Source organism: Porcisia hertigi, chromosome 15 (genome assembly GCF_017918235.1).
Source record: "Porcisia hertigi strain C119 chromosome 15, whole genome shotgun sequence".
NCBI classification, from domain to species: domain Eukaryota; phylum Euglenozoa; class Kinetoplastea; order Trypanosomatida; family Trypanosomatidae; genus Porcisia; species Porcisia hertigi.
Genome location: NC_090574.1, coordinates 145,777 through 169,648, shown reverse-complemented (window position 1 = coordinate 169,648; position 23,872 = coordinate 145,777). Strand labels below are relative to the sequence as shown.

The 23,872-nt window shown below is 57.8% G+C and overlaps 6 protein-coding genes across 6 annotated transcripts; all 6 read right to left on the bottom strand.

The window, feature by feature from the left end:
* Positions 1-8,873: 8,873 nt before the first annotated feature.
* Positions 8,874-9,866, bottom strand: JKF63_06083 (uncharacterized protein; the record flags this gene model as incomplete). Its single annotated transcript, XM_067902035.1, has 1 exon — positions 8,874-9,866. One exon carries the CDS (start codon positions 9,864-9,866, stop codon positions 8,874-8,876), a length of 993 nt encoding a protein of 330 aa, XP_067758382.1.
* A 751-nt stretch (positions 9,867-10,617) lies between these two features.
* On the bottom strand, positions 10,618-10,998 carry JKF63_06082 (uncharacterized protein; the record flags this gene model as incomplete). The annotated part of the gene is made up of 1 exon (XM_067902034.1): positions 10,618-10,998. One exon carries the CDS (start codon positions 10,996-10,998, stop codon positions 10,618-10,620), a length of 381 nt encoding a protein of 126 aa, XP_067758381.1.
* Positions 10,999-11,928: 930 nt separating this feature from the next.
* On the bottom strand, positions 11,929-14,079 carry JKF63_06081 (uncharacterized protein; the record flags this gene model as incomplete). Its single annotated transcript, XM_067902033.1, has 2 exons — positions 11,929-12,696; positions 12,733-14,079. The coding sequence occupies 2 exons, from the start codon at positions 14,077-14,079 to the stop codon at positions 11,929-11,931; spliced, it is 2,115 nt and encodes a 704-aa protein (XP_067758380.1).
* Positions 14,080-15,007: 928 nt separating this feature from the next.
* JKF63_06080 (uncharacterized protein) lies at positions 15,008-17,050 on the bottom strand (the record flags this gene model as incomplete). Its single annotated transcript, XM_067902032.1, has 1 exon — positions 15,008-17,050. The coding sequence occupies one exon, from the start codon at positions 17,048-17,050 to the stop codon at positions 15,008-15,010; it is 2,043 nt and encodes a 680-aa protein (XP_067758379.1).
* A 771-nt stretch (positions 17,051-17,821) lies between these two features.
* On the bottom strand, positions 17,822-19,412 carry JKF63_06079 (uncharacterized protein; the record flags this gene model as incomplete). Its single annotated transcript, XM_067902031.1, has 2 exons — positions 17,822-17,901; positions 19,163-19,412. The coding sequence occupies 2 exons, from the start codon at positions 19,410-19,412 to the stop codon at positions 17,822-17,824; spliced, it is 330 nt and encodes a 109-aa protein (XP_067758378.1).
* A 738-nt stretch (positions 19,413-20,150) lies between these two features.
* JKF63_06078 (uncharacterized protein) lies at positions 20,151-23,240 on the bottom strand (the record flags this gene model as incomplete). The annotated part of the gene is made up of 1 exon (XM_067902030.1): positions 20,151-23,240. The coding sequence occupies one exon, from the start codon at positions 23,238-23,240 to the stop codon at positions 20,151-20,153; it is 3,090 nt and encodes a 1,029-aa protein (XP_067758377.1).
* Positions 23,241-23,872: the final 632 nt, after the last annotated feature.

Genomic DNA, 23,872 nt, shown 5'->3' with positions numbered 1-23,872 from the left:
TTCTAACGCTGAGTCGTCTGTGCTTTCATCTCCGGACTCCTGTCTGGCTTCGGCGACCTCTGGGAGAACATTACAGGCTGACTCACCTGTTGCACGCCTCACCATAGGATAGATGAACCCAATTTCGATCACCTCCTCGTCATCGTCGTCGTCGTCGTCGTCGGAGTCATCGGCTCTCAGACAAAACTCGCCGCTCGCAAGGCCGACCGCCCGTGTGGTTCTTCGCGCAGCTTTACACACCAAGTGCTTCTCGTCCCTGCCCTCCCCGCCTTTCCTCCTTTCGGCGCCATCCACGGCCTCGGGACACGGGCTTCGGAGAGACGGACCTACAAAACGCTGTGGGCTCACCAGGAACGACGGTTCCAGCTGCTGCTCATCGGAGCTGCTCTCCTCGTGTGTCGCGTCTCGGCTATCCTCCGCAGGCCGCATCTCGGTGGAGGCAGGGCGCCCGGCCGCACGCTGTGGGCCCACCAGGAATGACGGTTCCAGCTGCTGCTCATCGGAGCTGCTCTCCTCGTGTGGCCCGTCTCGACTATCCTCCGCAGGCCGCACCTCGGTGGAGGCGGGGCGCCCGGCCGCACGCTGTGGGCCCACCAGGAATGACGGTTCCAGCTGCTGCTCATCGGAGCTGCTCTCCTCGTGTGGCCCGTCTCGACTATCCTCCGCAGGCCGCACCTCGGTGGAGGCGGGGCGCCCGGCCGCACGCTGTGGGCCCACCAGGAACGACGGTTCCAGCTGCTGCTCATCGGAGCTGCTCTCCTCGTGTGTCGCGTCTCGACTATCCTCCGCAGGCCGCATCTCGGTGGAGGCGGGGCGCCCGATCGCACGCTGTGGGCCCACCAGGAACGACGGTTCCAGCTGCTGCTCATCGGAGCTGCTCTCCTCGTGTGGCGCGTCTCGGCTATCCTCCGCAGGCCGCACCTCGGTGGAGGCGGGGTGCCCGGCCGCACGCTCTGGGCCTACCAGGAACGACGGTTCCAGCTGCTGCTCATCGGAGCTGCTCTCCTCGTGTGGCGCGTCTCGGCTATCCTCCGCAGGCCGCACCTCGGTGGAGGCGGGGCGCCCGGCCGCACGCTCTGGGCCTACCAGGAACGACGGTTCCAGCTGCTGCTCATCGGAGCTGCTCTCCTCGTGTGGCCCGTCTCGACTATCCTCCGCAGGCCGCATCTCGGTGGAGGCAGGGTGCCCGGCCGCACGCTCTGGGCCCACCAGGAACGACGGTTCCAGCTGCTGCTCATCGGAGCTGCTCTCCTCGTGTGGCCCGTCTCGACTATCCTCCGCAGGCCGCATCTCGGTGGAGGCAGGGCGCCCGGCCGCACGCTGTGGGCCCACCAGGAATGACGGTTCCAGCTGCTGCTCATCGGAGCTGCTTTCCTCGTGTGGCGCGTCTCGGCTATCCTCCGCAGGCCGCACCTCGGTGGAGGCGGGGCGCCCGGCCGCACGCTCTGGGCCTACCAGGAACGACGGTTCCAGCTGCTGCTCATCGGAGCTGCTCTCCTCGTGTGGCCCGTCTCGACTATCCTCCGCAGGCCGCATCTCGGTGGAGGCAGGGTGCCCGGCCGCACGCTCTGGGCCCACCAGGAACGACGGTTCCAGCTGCTGCTCATCGGAGCTGCTCTCCTCGTGTGGCGCGTCTCGGCTATCCTCCGCAGGCCGCACCTCGGTGGAGGCAGGGCGCCCGGCCGCACGCTCTGGGCCTACCAGGAACGAAGGTTCCAGCTGCTGCTCATCGGAGCTGCTCTCCTCGTGTGGCGCGTCTCGGCTATCCTCCGCAGGCCGCACCTCGGTGGAGGCAGGGCGCCCGGCCGCACGCTCTGGGCCTACCAGGAACGAAGGTTCCAGCTGCTGCTCATCGGAGCTGCTTTCCTCGTGTGGCGCGTCTCGGCTATCCTCCGCATGCCGCACCTCGGTGGAGGCAGGGCGCCCGGCCGCACGCTCTGGGCCTACCAGGAACGAAGGTTCCAGCTGCTGCTCATCGGAGCTGCTCTCCTCGTGTGGCGCGTCTCGGCTATCCTCCGCAGGCCGCACCTCGGTGGAGGCAGGGCGCCCGGCCGCACGCTCTGGGCCTACCAGGAACGAAGGTTCCAGCTGCTGCTCATCGGAGCTGCTCTCCTCGTGTGGCGCGTCTCGGCTATCCTCCGCATGCCGCACCTCGGTGGAGGCAGGGTGCCCGGCCGCACGCTCTGGGCCTACCAGGAACGACGGTTCCAGCTGCTGCTCATCGGAGCTGCTCTCCTCGTGTGGCGCGTCTCGGCTATCCTCCGCAGGCCGCATCTCGGTGGAGGCAGGGCGCCCGGCCGCACGCTGTGGGCCCACCAGGAATGACGGTTCCAGCTGCTGCTCATCGGAGCTGCTCTCCTCGTGTGGCGCGTCTCGGCTATCCTCCGCAGGCCGCATCTCGGTGGAGGCAGGGTGCCCGGCCGCACGCTCTGGGCCCACCAGGAACGACGGTTCCAGCTGCTGCTCATCGGAGCTGCTCTCCTCGTGTGGCGCGTCTCGGCTATCCTCCGCAGGCCGCATCTCGGTGGAGGCGGGGTGCCCGGCCGCACGCTCTGGGCCCACCAGGAACGACGCCGTCAGGTGTTTCTCGTCCACCTCGTCTTTGTGGTGGCTATGCAGGGGTTCAGTGGATATCGGGGAGCCGTTCCGCGCTATTTGCGTTGGAGTACTTCGGTAGAGCTGCACGCCCCCCTCGTTGCGAGGGAGGGAGAGTTGATGCGGTGCGGTGACTTTGCCTGGAGAAGCGATGGTGTTCTTGTCGACTTCGTAATCACGATTATCTTCGTACCCTTCATCCGTCCAAGGAGCCGGCTGAGGGGGTTGGATAGTGGTCACGCAATGAGATCGCGTACCGGGGTAGGGGTGAGGGGTAGTCAGTGACATACAGTTGTTGTCGGCGAAGGCAGACACCTCGGAGAACGCGAGTCCTTGAACCAGATGTGTGTACACGGCGACGTCGTTTGAGGCTCCAATGAAACTGATTTGCTCCGAGTCCCAGCGTTGGCTCGTAAACAAGGTGAGGGGGGAGCGGGGAGGCGACGGCGGGTGTGCCTTCCTGCATCTCACGGTCTCCCTCATCCCCTCCTGGCGCTCCTGGAATTGGGCGGACGCAAAGTGGACCTCCACGTAGTCTTCCAAGTAGCTATGGCGATCGGCGCTGTGATTTGCAACGGGCGATATGGCGTTCTCCTGTGACAGCGTCATCGCTTTTACATTACCGGGCAGAGATTCCACCACACTCTCCAGAGTGTGGATAACACTGGGAGTAGGGGTATCCCCCTCATCTGCGACATCGATCCCAATAGCGAAGCTTCCGTGCGCGTGATTGACCGCGTGCTTTGGTCTGCAAGGGACGTTATGTGTCAACTCTTTTTCGCTGTTGCTGCCCCCTTCCACGTGCTCTTCGGCAGCCGTGAGTATGTTGGCCAGGTGCGCCCCACACGTCCTGTAAAGTTCCGCTTGGTCTGCCATTTGAAAAAGAGTGAGGAGAGGGCTTTCCGTGTCGTCCTCGTTGTGGTCTTCTGCACGTCCGTTACGGCAGTTCTTTTCCTCGCTTGTGAGGACCAACTCATTCATCTCGCCTGTCTGCTTTAAGATTGACATGCTTGACGCTTCCAGGACCTGCGAACTGTTGCTCATGTGAGAACGAGCACTACTACTCGGGCACTCCCCTGGCTGTGCCAGGCGCTCGATCCAGGCAGCCGCGTCGAACTGTGCGGCGTCGTGGAAGCTCTCGAACTCCTCTGCCGGCTCAACAGGGACAGTGAAGCGGTAGCTGCTAGTCTGTCCCACCGCGACAGACGTCATGCGCTGAGACCGCGCCTCGGTAACCTCTTCGCGTTGGTGAAGAAAGTTGTATGCTGCGTCGCTGTCTCCCTCGCCCGACGGGAGTCCTTGTCTAGTCGCCTTGCGCGCCTGCTGCGGGTAGTGATAGTCGTGCGCACCAGCCTCGTCCTCTGTGTCGGTGCGACGGAGCTCAGCTCGGCATGAAGTACCCTCGTGCGGTATCATCACATCGCAGAGATCGTCCAGCTCATCTTCAGCGAGGCACTCGATGTGAAAACGATAGCGGCCCTCTGTCGAAAAGAGATGCTCAACGCGCTCGGCAAAGCTCTTCTCTTTGGTCGGCGGGCTCGCATGGCCGATCAAGGCGCTCGCCGCTGCAGCTGCGGCGCCCTTTGTAGGTTTGCCTGAGTTTGTTTCGAGACGATCACCGCCTGTAACAGTCATCGCTGTACGCGGCGCGTGTGCCGGGTCAGAGGCTCCTCGCCCAGTTCCATTCATTACGGAACTCATATCGTTTGCTGGGCTGTCACATCGACTATGGGCTGCGTTCGAGCTGGGGCCCTGAGTGGTGCTGCGCAGCGTCTGCTGCACTAACTCATGCTCTGTGGTGTGAGTACCAGCCGCAGCGATAGCAGTGGAGCTGGCGACTTCTGTGGACGTCCGGTTCATTGTTGTGTGTGAGATCTGAGGGAGTGAGCACCTCAAACACACAAACTAAAAAAGTTGGCGAGCCTGGAAAGAGGTGGCTTCGCTCCGTCCTCTCTCCTCCCTTACGCAATATATGACTACCCCTTTCCTGACTCTCTCGCTCTCTCCCCTCTCGGTGCAAAACAAAACTGGTGAGAGTGTACAGAGCGTGTGGTGGTTGTGTGAGTATGTGGTAACGTCTCGAGAAGACACGTTATCACATGAATTGACGACAGCTGCCCAACCACTGCAACAAACTTTTTCCTCTGGTGCAGCCGTTAGATTGGGGGGAGAGAAAAAGGGTGTGTTGGGGAGCGAGGCGGACAAGACACGCGTATGCGGAACCGGGAAAGACGGAGAGCCAGTTAACCAGGAGGAGGAGGGGGGGGGGGGGATGGGGGAGAGGCGTTGTGCGACTGTTCTCGCAGTTGAAGAAACACACACACACACACACACACACACCAACGTGTATGTATATATGTATGTGTGGGTAGGTGAGAAGGGTAGGGAGGGGGGGGGAGGGGGCGATAAAAATATTTTTAAAAAATCCTCTCCAAAACACAGACAAAACAGGTTGAGGGAGATCGACCGGTAACACGAAGTGGTCACCAACAATAGAGAAACAACAAAGTAGAAAAATATATGTGTGCGTGTGCGATATTACAATGCAAATATGTATATATATATATATATAGTATATATGTATATATAGAGAGAGGCACGGCAGCAAATTCAGATATTGGGTCCTGATGAAACACGGGGATAGACCGACACACACACACACACACACACACAGGCACAGACAAATGAAAAATGAAAAATGAGACAAGTGGGGCCACTATTATGAAGCGAAGCGGGGGGGAAAGATAAGAAAAAAACTTGACGGACAACGACGACGATAGCAGTGACAATAGAAAAACAAGTGGGATCGAATACGGCACAGCTGCCACACGACAGGGGAGAAGAGAGGGGAAAGGGTAAGTGATCTATGGTTTGACTACCGCTTGTGGACACACACACACACACACACACACAGACTGAAAGAGAAATAGACGAAGGATAGACTCACTAAATACTGTTTGCCGGAGTAGCAATGACAAGCAGAAGAAGCCGACCAGGAGTTCAAAAGGAAAAGGAGAAAACAGTTAGAAAAAAAAAACGAGTGAAGAAATCTCTTTTCAAATGTCTACTTGCCTTGATTCGTGGACGGCTGCGTCTCGCAACTTTCGTTTTCAAAAAAAAAAAGGAGTTGTGAATGTGTGTGTGTGCGTGTGTTTATACCTCAATATAACGATGGAAAGATTTCCTCGTTTATTTATATATATACATATATATAAATATATAAATAGCTTTTTTTGGCAGAACAATTTTTAGAGGTGAGTGGTCACAGCAGGGAGACACGACCACGGGAGAAAACGGGGAAACAGCGGGGGAGGGGAGGCGAAGGAGGAGGACGAGAAGGGAGGGGAGGGGAGGAAGAATTGATGAGCTGCGTGAGCCTCGCCAAAATGCGCTAGTAGTAGTATAGAGCGGAGAGAGTGTGAAGGAAGGTTGCGTAATGGACAGCGCAACTTCTTCTCCAAATTGCGCCCAGCCACCAGGGACACAAACACAAACGCAGTCACACGTAAAATGGAAATGAGTGACAACACTAGACCGACAAACAGTTGAACACCACAGAACAAATGGCGAGTGAGGCCTCCAACTCCACAAACTACACGAACCCCTGCGTTGTCCTGTATATATATATACACATATACATACAAACCTATTGGCACGGCCAATGTAGACGTATGTGCTTTGCGTGCCTTTGGAGAGCTCTACTAAAAAAAAAATGTGGGTGTGTGGCTGGTGTGGACGCTTCAGCAAAAAGCAATGAGAACAACAAAAAAAAATGGTGGCAGGACGCGCGAACCAGCCGCCTGATAGACAAGCCCAAAAGAAAAAACACCAACACACACACACACACACACACACAGAGAGAGAGAGAGAGAGTAGGTGAAAGGAAACAGAAAGGAGGAGGTGCACACACCTACGGAAGAAATCGAAGAAGGGAGAAAAACAATGATGGACACGATGCTGAGAGACAGAAAAAAGGTAATAATGCAGAGCGCACAAACGTGCACACACACACGCACACACACACGCACACACACACAGACACACACACAGACACACACACAGACACGGACACACAGTCTGCGGCTACACCTGCGAGGGGAGGGAAGTGAGTAAAACTTTTCTTTTCTCTGAAGTAAACGAATATTCACGACAAATATAGATAAGAGAGGGTGAGAGCGTGTGTGTGCGTGTGGAAGGTGGGCGGGGGGGGGGGGGGGGAGAGGAGAGGAGAGGAGCGTCACCAATGAAGCAAAAGGGAATAGGGAGAGAAAAACTCGTGAAGAGGAAGCGAGGGGGGCAGTGGATGTTGTGGATGTGCGTGTGCTTGATGCGTGAGGGGAATGGGGGAAGGGGGGGGGGTGCTGGGTGGGGGGAGGCCAACAGTCCGTTTGACGTCCTTCAGGGAAGATATCACACAAGCACACACACACACACACACGAAACACCGGGAGAAAGAAAAAGAGAAGGTAAAAAAAATAAGAGTCGATCACGGACCCGAGCAAAAAAAAAAGAGAGAAGAAAAATGCAAAGTGAGGCGTGCAAGCGCGCGCACACACACACACACGCACGCGCCCTTTATCTTCTCGTTCGTTTACCCACACCAGACAAGGAATTGATTAGAGAAAGAGAGAGACGCGCACCAAGAAACCAAACGCATCACACGAACAGCAGTGTGTGTGTGTGTGTGTGTACACATATATATGTTGATCAGAGCAATCTCAGCACACAGGGGGGAAGGCCTCTCTATGGAGAGGTGAGAATGTGACGCACTTTTTTGTGTAATTAAACTAAAAACAGAGATGAGGAAAAATATTGCAATGCGGGCTGGGAGGGGGGGAGGGGGAGGAGGACAAGTGGGGGGGCCGCGGGGGGCCTCAGGCGTTGGTGAGTGCTTCGTCCGTATTTGCCTGAATCCGGTTGAACTGGATACCCTCGTTTCGGTCCTGGTCCGCTCCCCTTCGTTGCTGCGGATATTTGGAGTGGAAGAGGGGAGGGGGAGAATGCTAGTGTGCACGCGCCTGCAACGTTGCTGTTGTCACCGTTGGTCTTCCACGGGTTTCGTGTGTTTGAATTCGTGGCACACGTGAGAGCCGAGGACTATGCAACGGCAAACGAAAGGCGGTGTGGAGTGTTTGTTTACAGAGAATGGCACTATGTAGAGACTCGTGTTTCCCCCACGCGGGTGCGCGCGCGTGCGACAGACAGACAGACAGACAGAGATGACTGATGAGGACACGATATGTTGAGATGACACTTTCAAATAAAACTTTCACACACACACATACACGCGTACGCATTCCGATGTGTGGTAAGTGGCGGGCGAGGGTGTGCCGCATACATTTATCGGTTGGAAGCACGTCGTGAAGGAGAGATGAGGGAGTGGAGACAGGAGCCTCAGTCACCTGATGGAGAGCGCACGAAATAGAGAGGACAGGGTCGATGTACGCACGCGTGCTCGTAGAGTGTTTTGTGACCCAGACCCCCTCCGACTCCCCCCTCCTCCCCGCACGGGCGCATAGCCCACTTTTTCCCTTTTTTTTGTGATGAACTCCACACTGCGCACGGCAGGCGCACACGACAGTGTGAACGACAAGGGTAGCATGTATATATATATATATATATATCGGCCGCCGGGGAATGGGGGGGGGGGGCGGCCTTTGCCGGTGAAGCTGTGACGTCCTTTTACACTGATTGGTGAATGATATGGCACTCCCCCCTCGTGTTGAGCTCTTTCCTTCCCTGCCCTCAGTATTTTCTTTTTATCTTTTTTTTTTGGGGGGGGGTGCATCACACCTACTCGCACCGACACACACACACACACACACACACACACACACACCGACCCATGAAAATACTACAGAAGAAAAAACAACTGGAGAAAGAGAAAAGTAAATAACAACGAAAAAAGGGCGGATTAAGAGCCGATCGCATATATCACGCAACACTGCGCACACACGACACATACGCCAAACGCATACTCAGAGACAGAGGGCGGCACACCACGATGGACAACGTCGACACCTCCCCCCCCCCCCCTCCCCACCCACAAGAGACGATATGGTCTAGGGCTACACAGAGAGAGGGGTAGGTGGGGCACGACTCGTGAGATACGAAAGGCACTCGCGACGTGGTTAATGTGACGCGGTCAATCCAGTGAAAGCAGAAACAACAACGCAAATATGCGGGATGATGCCCGGACACAGTCATGCTCATGAACCTTACACACCTAGTACATACCACACCCACGTAGCCTCTCATTTCTTTTTACTGATCGGTGTCTACGCCGGAGCGGGTTGTGTTGTGCAGCAGAACAACAGCGGCGCGTTGCCGTCCTCTCCGTCTCCGGCAAGATCGAGCAACAACTCCGTGGCGGTGCAAACCATCACCTGCTTGGTCGAGTGCACTTGCAGCTCCGCCGCCGTCCACCCAGATGAGTAAGCACACAGTGAAGGGGCCGAGAGGCATGCCGGGGAGACAGCCACCGCATCCGTCGACGGCGCGCTGCCAGGCTTCGCTGTGTTTGACACCGATACTTGAGACGCATCAACGACGTCCGTCCTGTCCGATGGAATACGGGTGCCGATGTCTGGGGTCGTTTCGGTATATGCGGTGGCCTTCGCCAGCGTTGCCATGGAAGTCGGCGTGACTACTGCAGAGGCAGCAGTAACACCACTGCCAGCAACCGAAGCAGCGCTCGCTGTTGCCAGATTGGCTGAGCACGGGGTCTGTTGGGTCAGCAGACTCCACCGCAGTGCGATTTCCTCACACCCATTGGCGCTTCGGTTGTTATTTTTTGTGGCAACGGTGGTCACGCTATTCCCCACTGCCGCCGCCTGTTGCTGCACCGCCATTGCAGAGGTGAACCCTCGCAGTCGATGGGTCTCCGGGATAGCGTTGGAGGACAGAAGAAACATCGGGTATGGGATACCGGTGGAGACGGCGGCGATGCTGCTCGTATATGCCGTAGTCTCTGGCGTGGGTGGGATCATAGAGTTCCAGTTGACACTTGCTGAACCAGCGCCGCCGCGGCCAGCACCGCCACCGCGACGGTCGGCGCTCTTGTCTCCACCTACTCCGCTGCCTTGCTCGCCGGCCCCGTCTGGCGTCTCAGCCCTGATCATGTCCTTGATGCGCATGGTGCTTGTACCGGCATGATGCAGCTGAAGGAAGAGTCGATAGATGGAGATTAGTTGTTGCCCCTTCTCCGCTGAGAGACTACCGGGGTCGACACCCCCGCTCACCAGTAACCCGTCCGACGTGTACACGTTCATTTTTACTTCCTTGAAGAGGGGGGAAGAAAAAGGGGAGACGAGTGTGTGTAGAAGAGAGAAAGTGAGTCGGTGTTCCTCTGCGTGCGTATGCTCGACGGAGAGAGTCACAGCGTGTAACACAGCCACACAGTGCAGCCAAACACACGAGATGCAGGGATTCGCGAGAGCAGCGGCACTGTACAGGGATGGGGGGGGGGAGGAAGAAGTCGGTACACGAGAGGAGAGGAGTGCCGCTGGGCCCCAGACAACAAGCGGTGGTGTATGGTGTGCGTATATATTTGTTCTTCAAAACATTGAGTGTCTGAGCAAAGAAAAGTTTACTCACACACACTTCGCTAGTGTGTAGTGTATACTGTGTGATCGAAGGAGGGGGGAGGGGAGGGAGGGAGGGAGGGAGGGAGGGAGAGAGGGAGGGGGGGAGAGAGGGAGGGAGGGAGGGAGAGAGGGAAGGCAAAGTATCAAGTGAAGCGGGGTTTCTCGATTGCTTTTGGATGGTCTTTCTATATATGGGGGGGGGGGAGATGTGGCAACCATACGGGACATCACCCCATGTAAGAAGAGTGTATGTGTAGTCGAATATTAGACGTCGACCACCCATCACGAACCGTAACGGCATACATACGAGTGCGCTCAGTTTGTTTTTCCTGAGGTGAGTGTGTGTCTGTGTGGGGGGGAGGAGGGAGGGAAGGAGGGGGTAGCACACACAGCAGGCAATGTTCGGGAAGCGCAATTACACGCGCTTCTCCATGAGTCAGTCAAGTGCTTCTCGGTACCCCATCGCGATGTCTGTCGTGAAGGAACGTCGCTGGGCCTCGCGCGCCCGCGCGGCGCGGGCGCGTGCTTGCCCTTTCTGTAACGGCTCGATCAGCTCACGGAGCAGGAAAAAGGCGAAGATGTGATAACCAGCGATGGGTGAGATCGTCTCGGTGAAGCCCTTTCGGCGCACAACTAAGAGCATGTACAACATGGTCACAAGGAAGCCGAGAAGGATGCCTGGGATCTGGCTGGCTACCCTCATGATGGTGGGAATGTAGCGCATCAGCTGTGTCATGTCCGGACCGTTGGGGCCGAAAGCTGAGAAGGGCATCCCAGGGGCTCCATTGGGCTTTGGCGCGCGCGGGGCAGATCTCATCGCGTGTGCGCTGCGCTATAAAAAAAACAGACGGCGGCAGTGGGGGAGGGTGAGAGACAAAAAAACGAATCGCTGTGCGGATGATGCGAGTGAAGGTGCATGTTGAGGGAAGAAAAAAAAAGACGTAGGGAGGCGTGGTGGTGGTGAATGGGAAATGGGGGAGGGAGGAGGAGGAGGGGGAGGAGGAGGAGGGGAGGGTTGAAGAGTGCTGAGGGGTGCAAACAACAAGAAAACTCAATGCAGCTTCTTCAATAAGCCTGTGCGCCGTATTTCATTGAGAGGGCGGGTTATACAGAAGCGAAGCAGACGAGCCGAGCACATGCGCACAAATGTCTGAGCATGTGAATAGGTGAGACTACTACTCCCCCCCCCCCTCCCTTTCCTTTGCGTGTTCACCATGCGAACAGTCACGGTGGTCTGCTTATAGAGGGAGGGGGGAGGGGAGTGGAGATATATTTATAACTCTCCAGAAACCTCTGGCCCTGTGTGTGTGTGTACAAGTATGCGATGTAGGGAGCGAGACAAGGTAAGAAGTGCGTCGAACAGGAACGGTGTTCAAGCGGCAACTCCACCTACACCACCGATACGCCTTTCCCTTCCGCCATCAAACACACACACACACACACACGCATACACATAATTTGTACTCGCTTCTTTTATCTCCTTTCCGCCTCTGGTAATGTGCAGATCGACCGCGTACGTCACACATACACACAAAAAAAAAACGTGCAGAAGTGCGCGCGTGAGTGGGCGCATCAGCAATATCACACACACACACACACAGTCACACAAAGAGAACCGAAGAATGGGGGAGCAGGAGAGGACGCGAGCCCCTCTCCCTTTTATTGCCCCCCCCCCCCCCAACTCCCCCGCTCCTCCTTCTCTGTGGCCCTGGCGAACATGTGAATGAATCCAGACTACCACCACCACCTAAGCCTCCTGCAGCCACAAGATGCGCATGCGACCATTAAAGCGGGTGCGGCTCTCCTCAACCATCTGCGTGCGCAGCTGCGCCGACTCCTGAAATAAACCCTCAGCCACACCACCACCAGCTGCACGGCCATACTGTTGTGTGTGTACAACGCAGAAATCCAATATGCAGCGCAGCACCACCAGCAGGGCTTCCCAGCACTCGAACTCTGGCTCCACTGACAGGCCATGCGTCTCATATTGCCGTGCTATAAAGTGTTCCATGTCCTGGCGCAGCTGCTGTACACACTGCAAGAGTTGTTGCCAGACATCAAAGTCCAGATCTCTGGCGTAGAGCTCAGTGCTACCCTTATCACCACTGCGGCTGTTGTTGTGCACAGCGCCGGCTGGGACTGCCTCTGCGTCTCCGTGGGGTATCGCATGTGATGCGTGCTGCTGCTGCTGCTGCTGGCCATCTCCCACCGCTTGAATGGCGAGGGCGTCCGCCAGTCCACCGTAGCGACAGCCAGTGGCCACCCCACGCAGGAACACCGCCGCACCAGTGAACACTTCCATCGCCTGCTGCGCGATCTCCTGCGTTGGTACAGCGGTGCTTGCCGTGTCGCTAGACAGATTAGACTTCAACTTGAGCACACCAGTGATGTCTATTAGCTTGCGCACATCGTCCCATCGCTGTTGCAACGCCGCCGCCGTCTTTGGGACGACGGAGCGATCACCATTGCTGTCACCACGCTGTAGTACCCCTGCTTCGGAGCTGGCATCGGAGGTCTGCGGTGCGGTGCTGGGAAGCAAGTCGGCACTCACACCCTCGAAGGCCTCCTCTGGTTCATTCGACGCAGCCGCCGCAGCAGCGGCAGCAGCAGTCGCAGCAGCGGTGGGAGAGCTCCCGCTGATTTGGCTCTTGGCGCTCAGATGTGGTGTGGGGAACATTCGGAATTGAAAGTGACGGTCATGACAGATGTGAACTGGCGTCCACGGGTCCCTGCTCGCCAAATAGCGCCCCACTACGCGCGCGTCGACTGCAGGCGCCACAGCCCGCCACAGCTCGCGGTAAGCGGCGTCGTCAGCTGCCGAGGACCCACGCAAGGCATACCGAAAGAGTCGCTGAGCATCACGATCGCGGCCACGCTCGTCGCGGGAGTACTTCACAGTATCCATCATCTGCGCCATGAGATCTGCCGAGTAGAGAACACCACTGGAGGTGAGTATAGTCAACAGGGCGAGGTACATGCGCCGCTCCGACACCGGCCGGCTGTCATGGAAATCGCGGTCGACACAGCGCTCCACCGCTGCCAGTATCACGCTACAGACATCCGTGTCCTCAAAGTCGGTCGGCTTTAACTGAGCCGGGTCCGCTGTCAGTGGCGGTCGCTTCATCACGGAGGCGACGAATGGGATGCGCAACTGCAGTGACGGCACATCCATTGCAGCGTGGTCAGCGCTGACATACTCCCACAAAAAGTGGTGCACCTCTTGGATTAGTGTCTCACCGAGGTCGATGACTGCGAAGTACCGTCGGTACACGGATGGGCTTAAGCTCGCGCTGAGCTCTTTGAGGTTTCCCCTCAGACGCGCGACTTGCGCCGTGAGCAGCGCGTCGACGTGGTGCGGGGCGAGGCGCTCGATTTCTTCCAACGCAAGGTGCTGGTAGAGCTCGACAAGCTGTCGACGGCGTGCCTCACGCCACTCCGGCGGCTGGTGCGCCGCGTGTTCAAGCACCGTGTGCAGCGTCTCGACGGACGCAATATCAGGCCGGGCACCAAGGGCGGTGAGTTCGTCGAAGAGAAGAAACACGTCATCGACTTGGATGTGCTCGTACCGCGCGGCGCGCGAGAGCAACGCGTTCATCGTGTCCACATCAACCTTGACGCCTCGCTGCTTCATCTCCTTGTAGTAGACTAGCATCTCGGGAAATGTTGTGCAGGCACGCAGCGCGCCATTGTACGCGTAGGCCAGATTTCGGTAAGAGAAGCGAAGCCAGTCGCGAGGGGTGCGAGGCTCCAGGCCGATGGACCACCTCTTTGCTGGCCAGTGTCGACGGTCAGCGATGCTTGTACTGTAACTATCCACCCAGTTTTCATTATGGTGCGCCGGGTCCCAGACGCTCCGTGGGATGTTCGGAGCCAACACGACAAGGCTACGCCGCAGCATCTGTCGCTCCTCTTTTTTTTTTCCTTTTTCTCCTGTGAATGTTGAAGCAGAGGGTGGGCAAGTGAAAAGTTGGAGAAAAAAGGAGAGAAGTGAGTGACATCAAAAGAAGGCCAGCATAAGTCCCAGCGACGGTTGAATGGGGGAGGGGAGGGGAGGGGGGGGGGAAGGCATACTCTGCGCGCAGACACACGCCTCTGTGCCTCCCCCCCCCTCTCCCCTCTCTCTCTTCCTCTCTCTCCGTCGCTGGTTCACTTGGTTGTGCACGACTGAGATGGCGGCGTCTGTTGTAAATGTTTAAAAAAAAAACGGGACTACGGTTTGGATAGGTTTTTCACGCCGTGAGGTCTGTAGCGCTCCATTACGTTGTTGCATGTGTGTGTGGCTGGTGTGTGTGTGTGTGTGTGTGTGTGTGTGTCTGTCTGTTGCGCGTACTACTTGCACGGTGTCTATTCAATACTCACACATGCAGAATACACAGCATCCTGCGTGTGTCTCTGTCTGTCTCTCCCGCTGCTGCTCAACCTCTCTCTCTCTTGATCCACTTGTCCGTGTCACTGTGGCAATGAGCCACCACAGTTAAGCCCATCACGGTGAACCTGCGTGCCTTTTTTTTCTGCCACCGCTACGTACGCGCAACAGACACACACACACACAGACACACAGACACATATATATATGTATACATATATAGATAAATGAACAACAAAAAAACAGCACCAAGGCATCATGGAGAGAGAGAGAGAGGTGGAGATGACCCAGACGATGCATTGGGCCACACAATGGTCAGGAAAGGTGGGGGGGGGGGGGGAGGGTGCGGTGAGAATGCCCATGTGCAGGTAATTGCGGAGGTAAAGCTGCGATTACGTCAGGACTGTGACATCTACCCCCCCCTCCCTCCCTCCTCCCCCCTCCCTTCCTCTCTTCCACATCATAAGACATGCACGTTGGCGGATAGAAACCTGTCACACTCCTCTGGCACCGCATAGCGTGCGAGTAGTAGTCGCTCATTGAGCTGATCGCATGCAGCATTGACCTCATGCATGGAGAGGGTGGTGCAGCTTGGTAACGCCGACCCGTTCGCTGTGCTAGCTCCACCGCAGCCGCCACTCTTGATGTTTTCAATGCACACCTTCGCCCGTAGAGTCGCCATAGAAGCCAGAATGCACACATCAGCCGGGTCACCGCTCATGCAGTCGCCGTCTAGCGGTTGCACTTGGCTGGGCACAAGCACATCCGCTGACAGCTGGACAAGCTCAGTCGATCCGCAGACGTCTACAATCGTCATGAGGAGCGACGCTGCATGGAGACTAGCATGGAGAATGGCGCGGTTGTTGTAGCTGCGATAGACACACCGGTGTTCGGCCTGCCCGGTTCTGGTGTGTATGGTTAATACATGTACGGTGCCACTGCGAGCACATACGGCCAAGGCGACGGAGTCACTCAACACAACCTGAGTGATGATGTCCTCCGCCTTCCACACACGCGTAGCAGTGCGTGCGTCGAAGTGGACGAGAGACACCAGGGATACGCCCATGGCGACAAGAGTAATCGAGCGATGCGTGGCGATCGCTGTCATGGTCGCTGACCACGGGCCCTGCAGTGTGGTGCTCATCGAGATCGGAGCGGCCGCCTCCAGAGATTCGGGATCGCCAACGGAGTAAAGGGATTTGTGCAGGGGCTTCGGCGAGAGCGACGCGAACTGGCGAACACACAGCCTATGGCTCAAGGAGGTCGCTGCGTGGAGGAAAATTGAGGGTGGACACGACAGCTCGGCATCCATGGCGGCCTCGCGCTGGGAGGCGGGTGTCCACACCGACAGCAACGTCGGGATGGCGATGGGATGATGCACAGTGTAGGCAACACGACTGTAAAAAATAGAAGGACGCACCACGACGATAGGACTCATGGCACCCCTCAAGTGCCGCCAGAGGAGCACTACGCCATCGCTGCCGCTGGTGATGAGGCCAAGGCGCTGCGTGGCACGCGCCAAGCAATCTTTCGGGTGTAGGCATGTAGTGGGCGTCGACTCGCCAGCTGCTGCGGCCGCTGCTCTGTTGGAAAACGCGACAGTGCTGTTGACGCGATGCATGGGGGAGGTGGTGGTGGTGGTGCAGCTCATGTTTGCTGAGACGTACCCATCCACTGTGCAGGGCGGCAGTAAAACCGCGTCCACTTGCGCGACAGATACTTCGTGCGCCGCAAAGCTCAGCGTGTAGGATGTGGTGGTGAAGAGGCTGACACGGCCGTCGCTGCTGCCGACGATGCCGCGGAGATACACAGCATCTTCGTCCGTCTCCTCGCCTGGGGGGCCTGGGGACGATCGGCTAGTCGCTGCTGTGGTGGTGCTGAAAGGGGCGGGGATTGGAATACGGCAGCAGTAGGCGATGTGGAGCGGTAGGAGAGCGGCGCAAGTCGCCTCCGTCCCATCGCCGCAGATGTCGTCAGAGTTGCCGAGATCAGCACTGCCACTAGAATGCTGCTGCCGTGCGGCACTCGCGGCGTCATCTGCGTGAATGTGATGACGGCCCTTCTCGCGCGCTGTCGCGAGCTGCTGCGTAGTGGGGAAGGGCCGAATGCGATATTTTTCGTAGGGTGGCGTGCTCGGCCGGTCGAGGCCGTACAGGACGATGTCGCCCGTGCGTAAGACTGCGATGACTGTGTCGGCTCTGGCGCTACCGACAGCGAACAGCATAGGGCACAATGGTGCGGAAGGCCGAGAGGACAAATCTGTTGCATCCTCGCCTGCAGCCTCGAGGTGGCGACCCGCCTCCGCGAGGGAGAACCGAGAGGCCTTTGAAAGAGAATTCCTTGTCTCGGGTACTGTCCGGAGCGGTGGCTGTGATGTACGTTCCCCTACCGCAGTTCCCTGGCTCGGGACGTGCGCGGCGTTAGGGGCCAGGAAGACGTCCGCAAAGACTGCCCGCTCATTTGCTGCGAGAGGCAGAAAGAGAGTGCGAAAATCGTGCGACATGACTCATTGACAAGACGCAGCTTTGTGTGTGTGTGTGTGTGTGTGTGAAGGGGGTTGTTGTTCTGTTCCCGCTACGGAGCCGCTCCTCTCTCTCCTCTTTTGCTGGTGAGGGGGGAGGGGGGGCCAACGGGAGGAGGAGGGGAAGTGAGTGGAGGGTGGGGGATAAACTTGTGAGCAGCCAACTGACCGTCCACAAAACCAGGGGGTCAGACGCAGGCGAGGGCATGTAAGCGCGGGTGTATCTCACTCTTTCTCTGCACGTCTAGGCTTCACAGTGAGAGGGAGAGCGGGAGGAAGAAAAGTTCCGTGTGGTGTTGCAGCGCAGACATTTTTTTTGGGGGTGGGACAGGTGTCCCACCCCTCCCTCCACCGACTGTGCCACCTTCAAAAAACGTCACGGTATATACACACGCCCACGTGCGCATACCGCAGGGACGTCGTGCGGTTCAAGCGTTTCTCGTTGATGCGTGACGTCATTGACGTCACGAAAAAAAAATGATCCAAAGAAAAATAATGAAAAAAAAAGTGAGGCAAATACGGCACACACGGAGGCCCGCACAAACCACCATGGTAGTCGAGAATCATCTGTGTAACCGCCGCCGCCGCCACCTCTGGGGGATGAGGGGGAGGGGGGACGCGGGGGGGGTGGGTGACGTACGCATGTGCACTCAACCACCAACAACCCTCGGAAAGCCACCCTTGTAAACTCCGTTCACACACACACAGACACACACATGCATGCACGCATTCCTGGGGATGCACCCATGAGCCTTAGTCGAACAGACCGAAGCCCATGTCGTCGTCGGCCTCCTCCTCGGGCTCCTCCTTCTTCGCCGCCGCAGCGGGGGCCGCCGCCGCAGAAGCAGCAGCGGGGGCAGCTGCACCACCAGCGGCCGCACCGCCGAAGCTAATGCTACGGAGCACCTCGTTCACATCGACGGAGGCAAGGGCGTTGGAGAAAGCGGTGGCCATGCCCTGGCTCACCTCCACGCCGGCGGCCTTGGCCACGGCGCAGATGGAGCTGGCATCGGTCTTGCCGGACTCGCTGAGGATGAGCGCGGCGTAGGTGCAAGCGAGTTGCGCGGTCGTCATGTTGCACAGAGAGAAGCGGGTGTTACCTATGTGTGTGTTTTTTGTGAGAATCGTGTAAGACACAGAGGACGAGGGAAGAGAGGGAAACTCAGGACAGTCCGTCGAGAACGATCGATCGGGCGACACGAAGATACACGTTCGAAGTCTCCCACAAGTTAGTTGACAGCAAAGGTGAAGAGTGGGGGGAGAGGACCAAACAGTGAGGGAGACATCGACCATCAAGTGACCTTCGTGATGCAGCACCCCCCCCTCGGAGGATGCATCCGGCTGAGTCGGGGATGTTGAGAGGGAGGAGAAAGGTGGAGCGTACCTTTCTTTTTTGCGTTAGTTTTTGGTGCTTAGCTCTCCTCAAACAGCAGCAACAGCAGCACTTCCCGCTGCACTCACATTTCTTTTTTTGTCTGCTGCCCCACCCCCGACGCTCTCATTGTAGAAACACACACACATACACACACACATCCCCCCTTCTTTGCCGGATTCCCTTTTCCCTTGACCAGCGGGGTTGTGATCTTATCCGTGGGGTGTGTAAAGTGTACGAGTGTTTTTTTTTTTGGGGGGGGGGGATAAAAATATTTTGTTTGTTTCGAATTTGAATGCTTTGGAAATATCCCTGAAAAAAAAAATGATAACGAAAAACGAGAGAAGCGAGCGGGGACAGAGGGTAGGGCGACACTCAACGCACACACATACACACACGCACACACACACAAACGAGAAAAACTGATGAGATATCGAGTGAAGAGTTCACACGAAGAGCGGGGGTGGGGTGGGGGGGTGGGGGGCCGCATACGTCACTTGGGCACCCCGGCACACCTGTCATCCCTCCCCCCCCATCCCGCACTCATCCTCGCAGGCAGGCGTCCTGACCTCATGAGACGTGTACATGTTGTGGGCGCATACACACACAGACACATGCATGCACGCATTCCCGGGGATGCACCCACGAGCCTTAGTCGAACAGACCGAAGCCCATGTCGTCGTCGGCCTCCTCCTCGGGCTCCTCCTTCTTCGCCGCCGCAGCGGGGGCCGCCGCCGCAGAAGCAGCAGCGGGGGCAGCTGCACCACCAGCGGCCGCACCGCCGAAGCTAATGCTACGGAGCACCTCGTTCACATCGACGGAGGCAAGGGCGTTGGAGAAAGCGGTGGCCATGCCCTGGCTCACCTCCACGCCGGCGGCCTTGGCCACGGCGCAGATGGAGCTGGCATCGGTCTTGCCGGACTCGCTGAGGATGAGCGCGGCGTAGGTGCAAGCGAGTTGCGCGGTCGTCATGTTGCACAGAGAGAAGCGGGTGTGACCTATGTGTGTGTGTGTGTGTTTTGTGAGAGTTTCGTGAGAATTACAAGTGTGTCGCCAGCGTTGTCATGTGCGAGTGAGCGCGTCAACGGGAATAATGATACGAGGAACGCAAATGCACGTACGTGTACGCGTGGACGGAGAGATGCCATAGCGTACACGAGCACATCATCGGTCCCAGAGTCGTGCAGCGGATGGGGGCAATAGGGAAAGACAATGAAAAAAAAAGGAGGGAGGAGGAAGAGAAGGAGGAGTGTGAGGACATGCAGGAGGAAAAGCGAAAGGAAAAAAAAGAGAGACGCTCTGCGACAGGATAAACACGCGTGCCGCGTAGATTAGGAAGTCCGACACGATCGGGTGTGATGTTTAGAAACGTAGACGGAGTATCATGAGTCGAAGCTGCCTCCCCCTTCCCCCCCCTCCCCCAACTACACATGCAATGCGCAAGCAGTGGAACAAGGAAAGAAAGCCAAGGGGGATAGGAGGGTGGTGCCAGGAGTCCACTAGACAAACGTATCGAGATATGCGTCACAGAAGACTATGAGAGCGACGCTCGTTACTGTCACCGTGACCACGGCGCTAGTCGATACAGTATCCGCAGAAGCTGGTGCTCACAATCGGGGAGTGGAGAAAGAGAGAGAGAGAAGCCAACGTGCGTGTTCCCAACTAACCAAGATGCCCCCCCCCCTCTCGGATAGCCCCTCACGGTCACTTTTATTGTGCCCACGAGGGCAGTGGCACTTCAAAGGACACAGTTTCATTGTCTTCGTAGACAATTGTGTACTGCCAAGCGTGCAGATCGATGGCCTCCGGACAGATGCAGCCACGCGAATTGCGGCTCTCTGCGAACCCCCCTGATTGCCATCTTCCCTCCTCCACCGCCGCAGCGGCGCTGCTTCCAGCATCCGCGTTGACGGTCGCTGCAATGCTTTCGTAGAAGCTCATCACCGAAGCCTCCGAGGCGAGAGACTTTTGAGGGACGGGGATAGTTGTGGCGGTCTCGCTACCCTCTACCATGCTGCATCGCTGGGATTTTGCTAGGGTACGCATGTGTGCCTCCAAGGCGATATACTTTCTGTCACGCACGATTGGGTGTCCCAGAGAGGCGAGGTGGACGCGCAGCTGATGAGTGCGACCTGTGCCAAGGGTACACTTTATCACTGTCTGATCCGTGGTCGCATCGTAGCGCATGACCTCCACAACTGTTTTGGCAGAGCGAAGCGTGTCCAGGTACTGCTGCACATGTCTGGTGCTACTGGAGAAGAATTTCAGGGTCTCTTGTGCCGCCGGAACCGCTGCACCGTCCTTCACACGATGCGACGATGCCTCCACTGCACATAACGAGAGCGGTATACTACCTCGTGTAAGCTGACGCATGCGCTCGCGCTTGGCTGCAACGGCCTCCGCTGTGCGGGCGGACTTGCCCCGGGAAGCCGAGAGGGAGGGGTTGCGCGGTTCGTCGTGTGTCTGTAGCTCGTACCGCTTGGCGTCTGCTTGGTGTTTCTGCCACAAATCCGTGATCTCCGCATCTGGAGACCAGTAGAGGCTGTTGTGGTGGTCTAGACACCCAATGGGTCGACAAACAAGAAGCTCGGTAGCAGCGTTAGGTGGTGTTGGTGGTGGTGCGGGGCCGCTCGTAACAGTGCTTGCGACTGCAGAATCGGGCACTCCGTGCTCATTGCTTGTAGCCTGCGTTGGTGACGAGCGGGTGCGCAAGACGCAATGATGCTGGCTGCGTGCGAGACTCGCGAGATCCACTTTCCCGTGCACACGCGCACAATAGACCTTGCGCGACGACGACGACGACGTTGGCGGAGGTGGGGAGGGCAACCGCAGAGCAGCACAGCTGCGCGCGTCACTCTCAATCACTGTGTCGCCGGCGCAGCCGTCGTTGTCGAGCGCTGCTTTATTTGAAATCGCCGCTGCCGTGCGCCTCGCTGTCTCACTGTTGAGCCCGAAGAGAAGCACACCGCTGGTGGCCGCGTCGAGGCGATGTACCACAAAGGCCTTCATAGAGTACGAGGGCAAGACACGCACTGCCGTGTCGTCGTTCGGTGCACGCGCTCTCCTTGTGGTAGCCTCGTGACCGCTATTAGTTAATGACAATTTTTTGTCCTCGCTTCCTTCGGCTTCGCGTGGACGCTTCGCGCTCAGTCCCGACTCTTCTGCGAGGCTAACTGCGTCGCGGTGGCGCATCCCTTTGCCCTCGTGCGGATTGCCCCGCTGGGCCCTCTGCGTCATCGTCTCGCGTTTGCCCGTGAAGAGGGCTTTGAGCACCGCCCAGTCTTCGGCAGACACGCCATGCTCGTCTCTTGGGGTGACCAACGGCAAAGCGCCACCAGCGCACTCGTCGCCGGGGTTCGTTGAACGCGCAGGACGCCGCAGCCAAACTCGAATCAGCTCGAAGCCGCCCTCCCTGTGAACAACGGAGGCGTATGGCTGATGTAGCAGAGGACCACCGGTATCGGCATCGCCGTGGTGCTCCTCGACGCGGTAGAAGCGGCGCGCGTCGTCGTCGCTGCAGCCGCCACCGAACATGTCTTCAAGGATGCTGGTGACTGCGTTCTTGCGGTAGCAGCCAGAGGGGTGTACTGGCAGCCCGGGGGGCTTGTTAACCACGATCATGGCGAGTCTATTTGTCGGCGACAGCGCTTTGTTGACGTGCTCGTCAGGAAGCGCACTGGACCGAGCAGCGGCAACGTCGCAGCGGATGATCTCCAGCGGCTGATGCGCAAATGCGCGTCCCTCGCGGCGCCACACGAGGTGGTGCACCACATCCCTCTGTTGGAGTGTGAGAAGCGGCAGAGGGGTGGCACGGACGGTATCGGCCTGCACAGGGGGTGGAGCAGCACCTTGTTGCGCAACAACGTCAGCCCTCGATGATGATCGAGATGCAGCCAGCAGCACGTCCGGCAACAGCGTATCGACCTCGGCCTCTGAAGGCAAATTCGCTAACCACTGTACTGTACGACACCATGCAGCCCATTCGCTCTGCGCAGCGCTCGCCTCCCTCTCCCTGTTTCGCAGATTGCAGGGCATGGTGGTTGCCGCTGGCGTCACGTCGGCGCATGCATCCAACGTCTGCAGCTGCACTTCGACCGCGCCGCTGATGGCTGGCTCACCACCAGCGATATCTGTGCTACCGGTGCTGAGGTCGCCGCGTTGGGCACGTGCCACAACGTCGATGAGCGCCCTCTGGTAGCGACGCCCAGCCGCTCGGCACTCCGCCTCTCGACCGTGCAGCCACAGCACGCCCTCGCAAAGCTCCTCGATGTATGCGGGGAGTGTGAAGCGACGATCAAGCGTGGCGCCGCCACTGACACTTGTCGCGGTGAACACCGATTCGGTGAGTGACGGCAACAGTGGCGATGCCGCTCGCCGCTGAAGCAGGAGTGGCACCACGGCTGAGCGAATGGCGCCACAAGTCGTATTTACGGGTTGAGCCTCCGGTGTCAACGGAGGCGGCTCCTTTGCCGCCGCGGCGACGGAATCGAACGGCACGAAGGCGAACTCCCGCAGGAAGAGCTCGAGGAGGCCACGGCCCAACCACCGGCCCTTCACCGGTGCGCGAAAGAGGAAGCTGTACGGCCTCACTGCGACCCACGCTACGCTGCTCCCCGCTGGGGCAGCAGATGAGGGAGTACGCTGTGCGTCCCCTTCCTTGGCGATATCCTGCGCGGGTGACTCGGTCAGCCGCTCCACTAACCCATCCCTGCTTCGGTGACAGCATTGAAGGCAGCAAGGCTGATAAGTGAGGTAGCGGTCTCCGGGCTCAGCCGCAGTGGAGGCAGCGGCGGCGGTCATGCTAGGCGGTGATATGTGTATATGGGTGTCTTAGAGAGAGAGGGCGGAGGGGGGAGGGGGTCATAATCGTTTGAGCGTGGCAATGGACACACACACACACACACATATATATATATATATATGAGAAGAGCCTGCATAAAATATCGGTTCATGAACGATGTGCGGCACACAGTGTGTACGGGGGGGGGGGGGGAGGGGGGAAGCATGAATGAAAAAAAAAGGGGGGGAAGGGAGGTGATGGTGTCAGAAGCGTTGACATATATGCCTATACATATATTTGGATGCCTGTGCGCGTTGCCAAGCCCTCACATTCTTCCATGGCGCTTCTCTCTCGACTGCTGCGCACACAGAAAGGGGAGACAACCACACAGAAAAAAAGAGGTCACTGCTGTCCGCGGCCCATTTTTGAGGTGGGCGGGACAGACGAGACCAAAATAACGCGGCGAACTCCTCCTCCCCCGCCACATCACCCCTCCACAGACACCATTAGGAGGTGGTGATGTGCGTCCCCGCTAAGTCCTTCCGAAAAATGATAAACATATATATATATATATATATATATATTTGGGGAGGGGGGAGAGCGCGGGGGGGGGAGAGCAAAACATATAGCGGAGCAAAATGGATTTTTCATA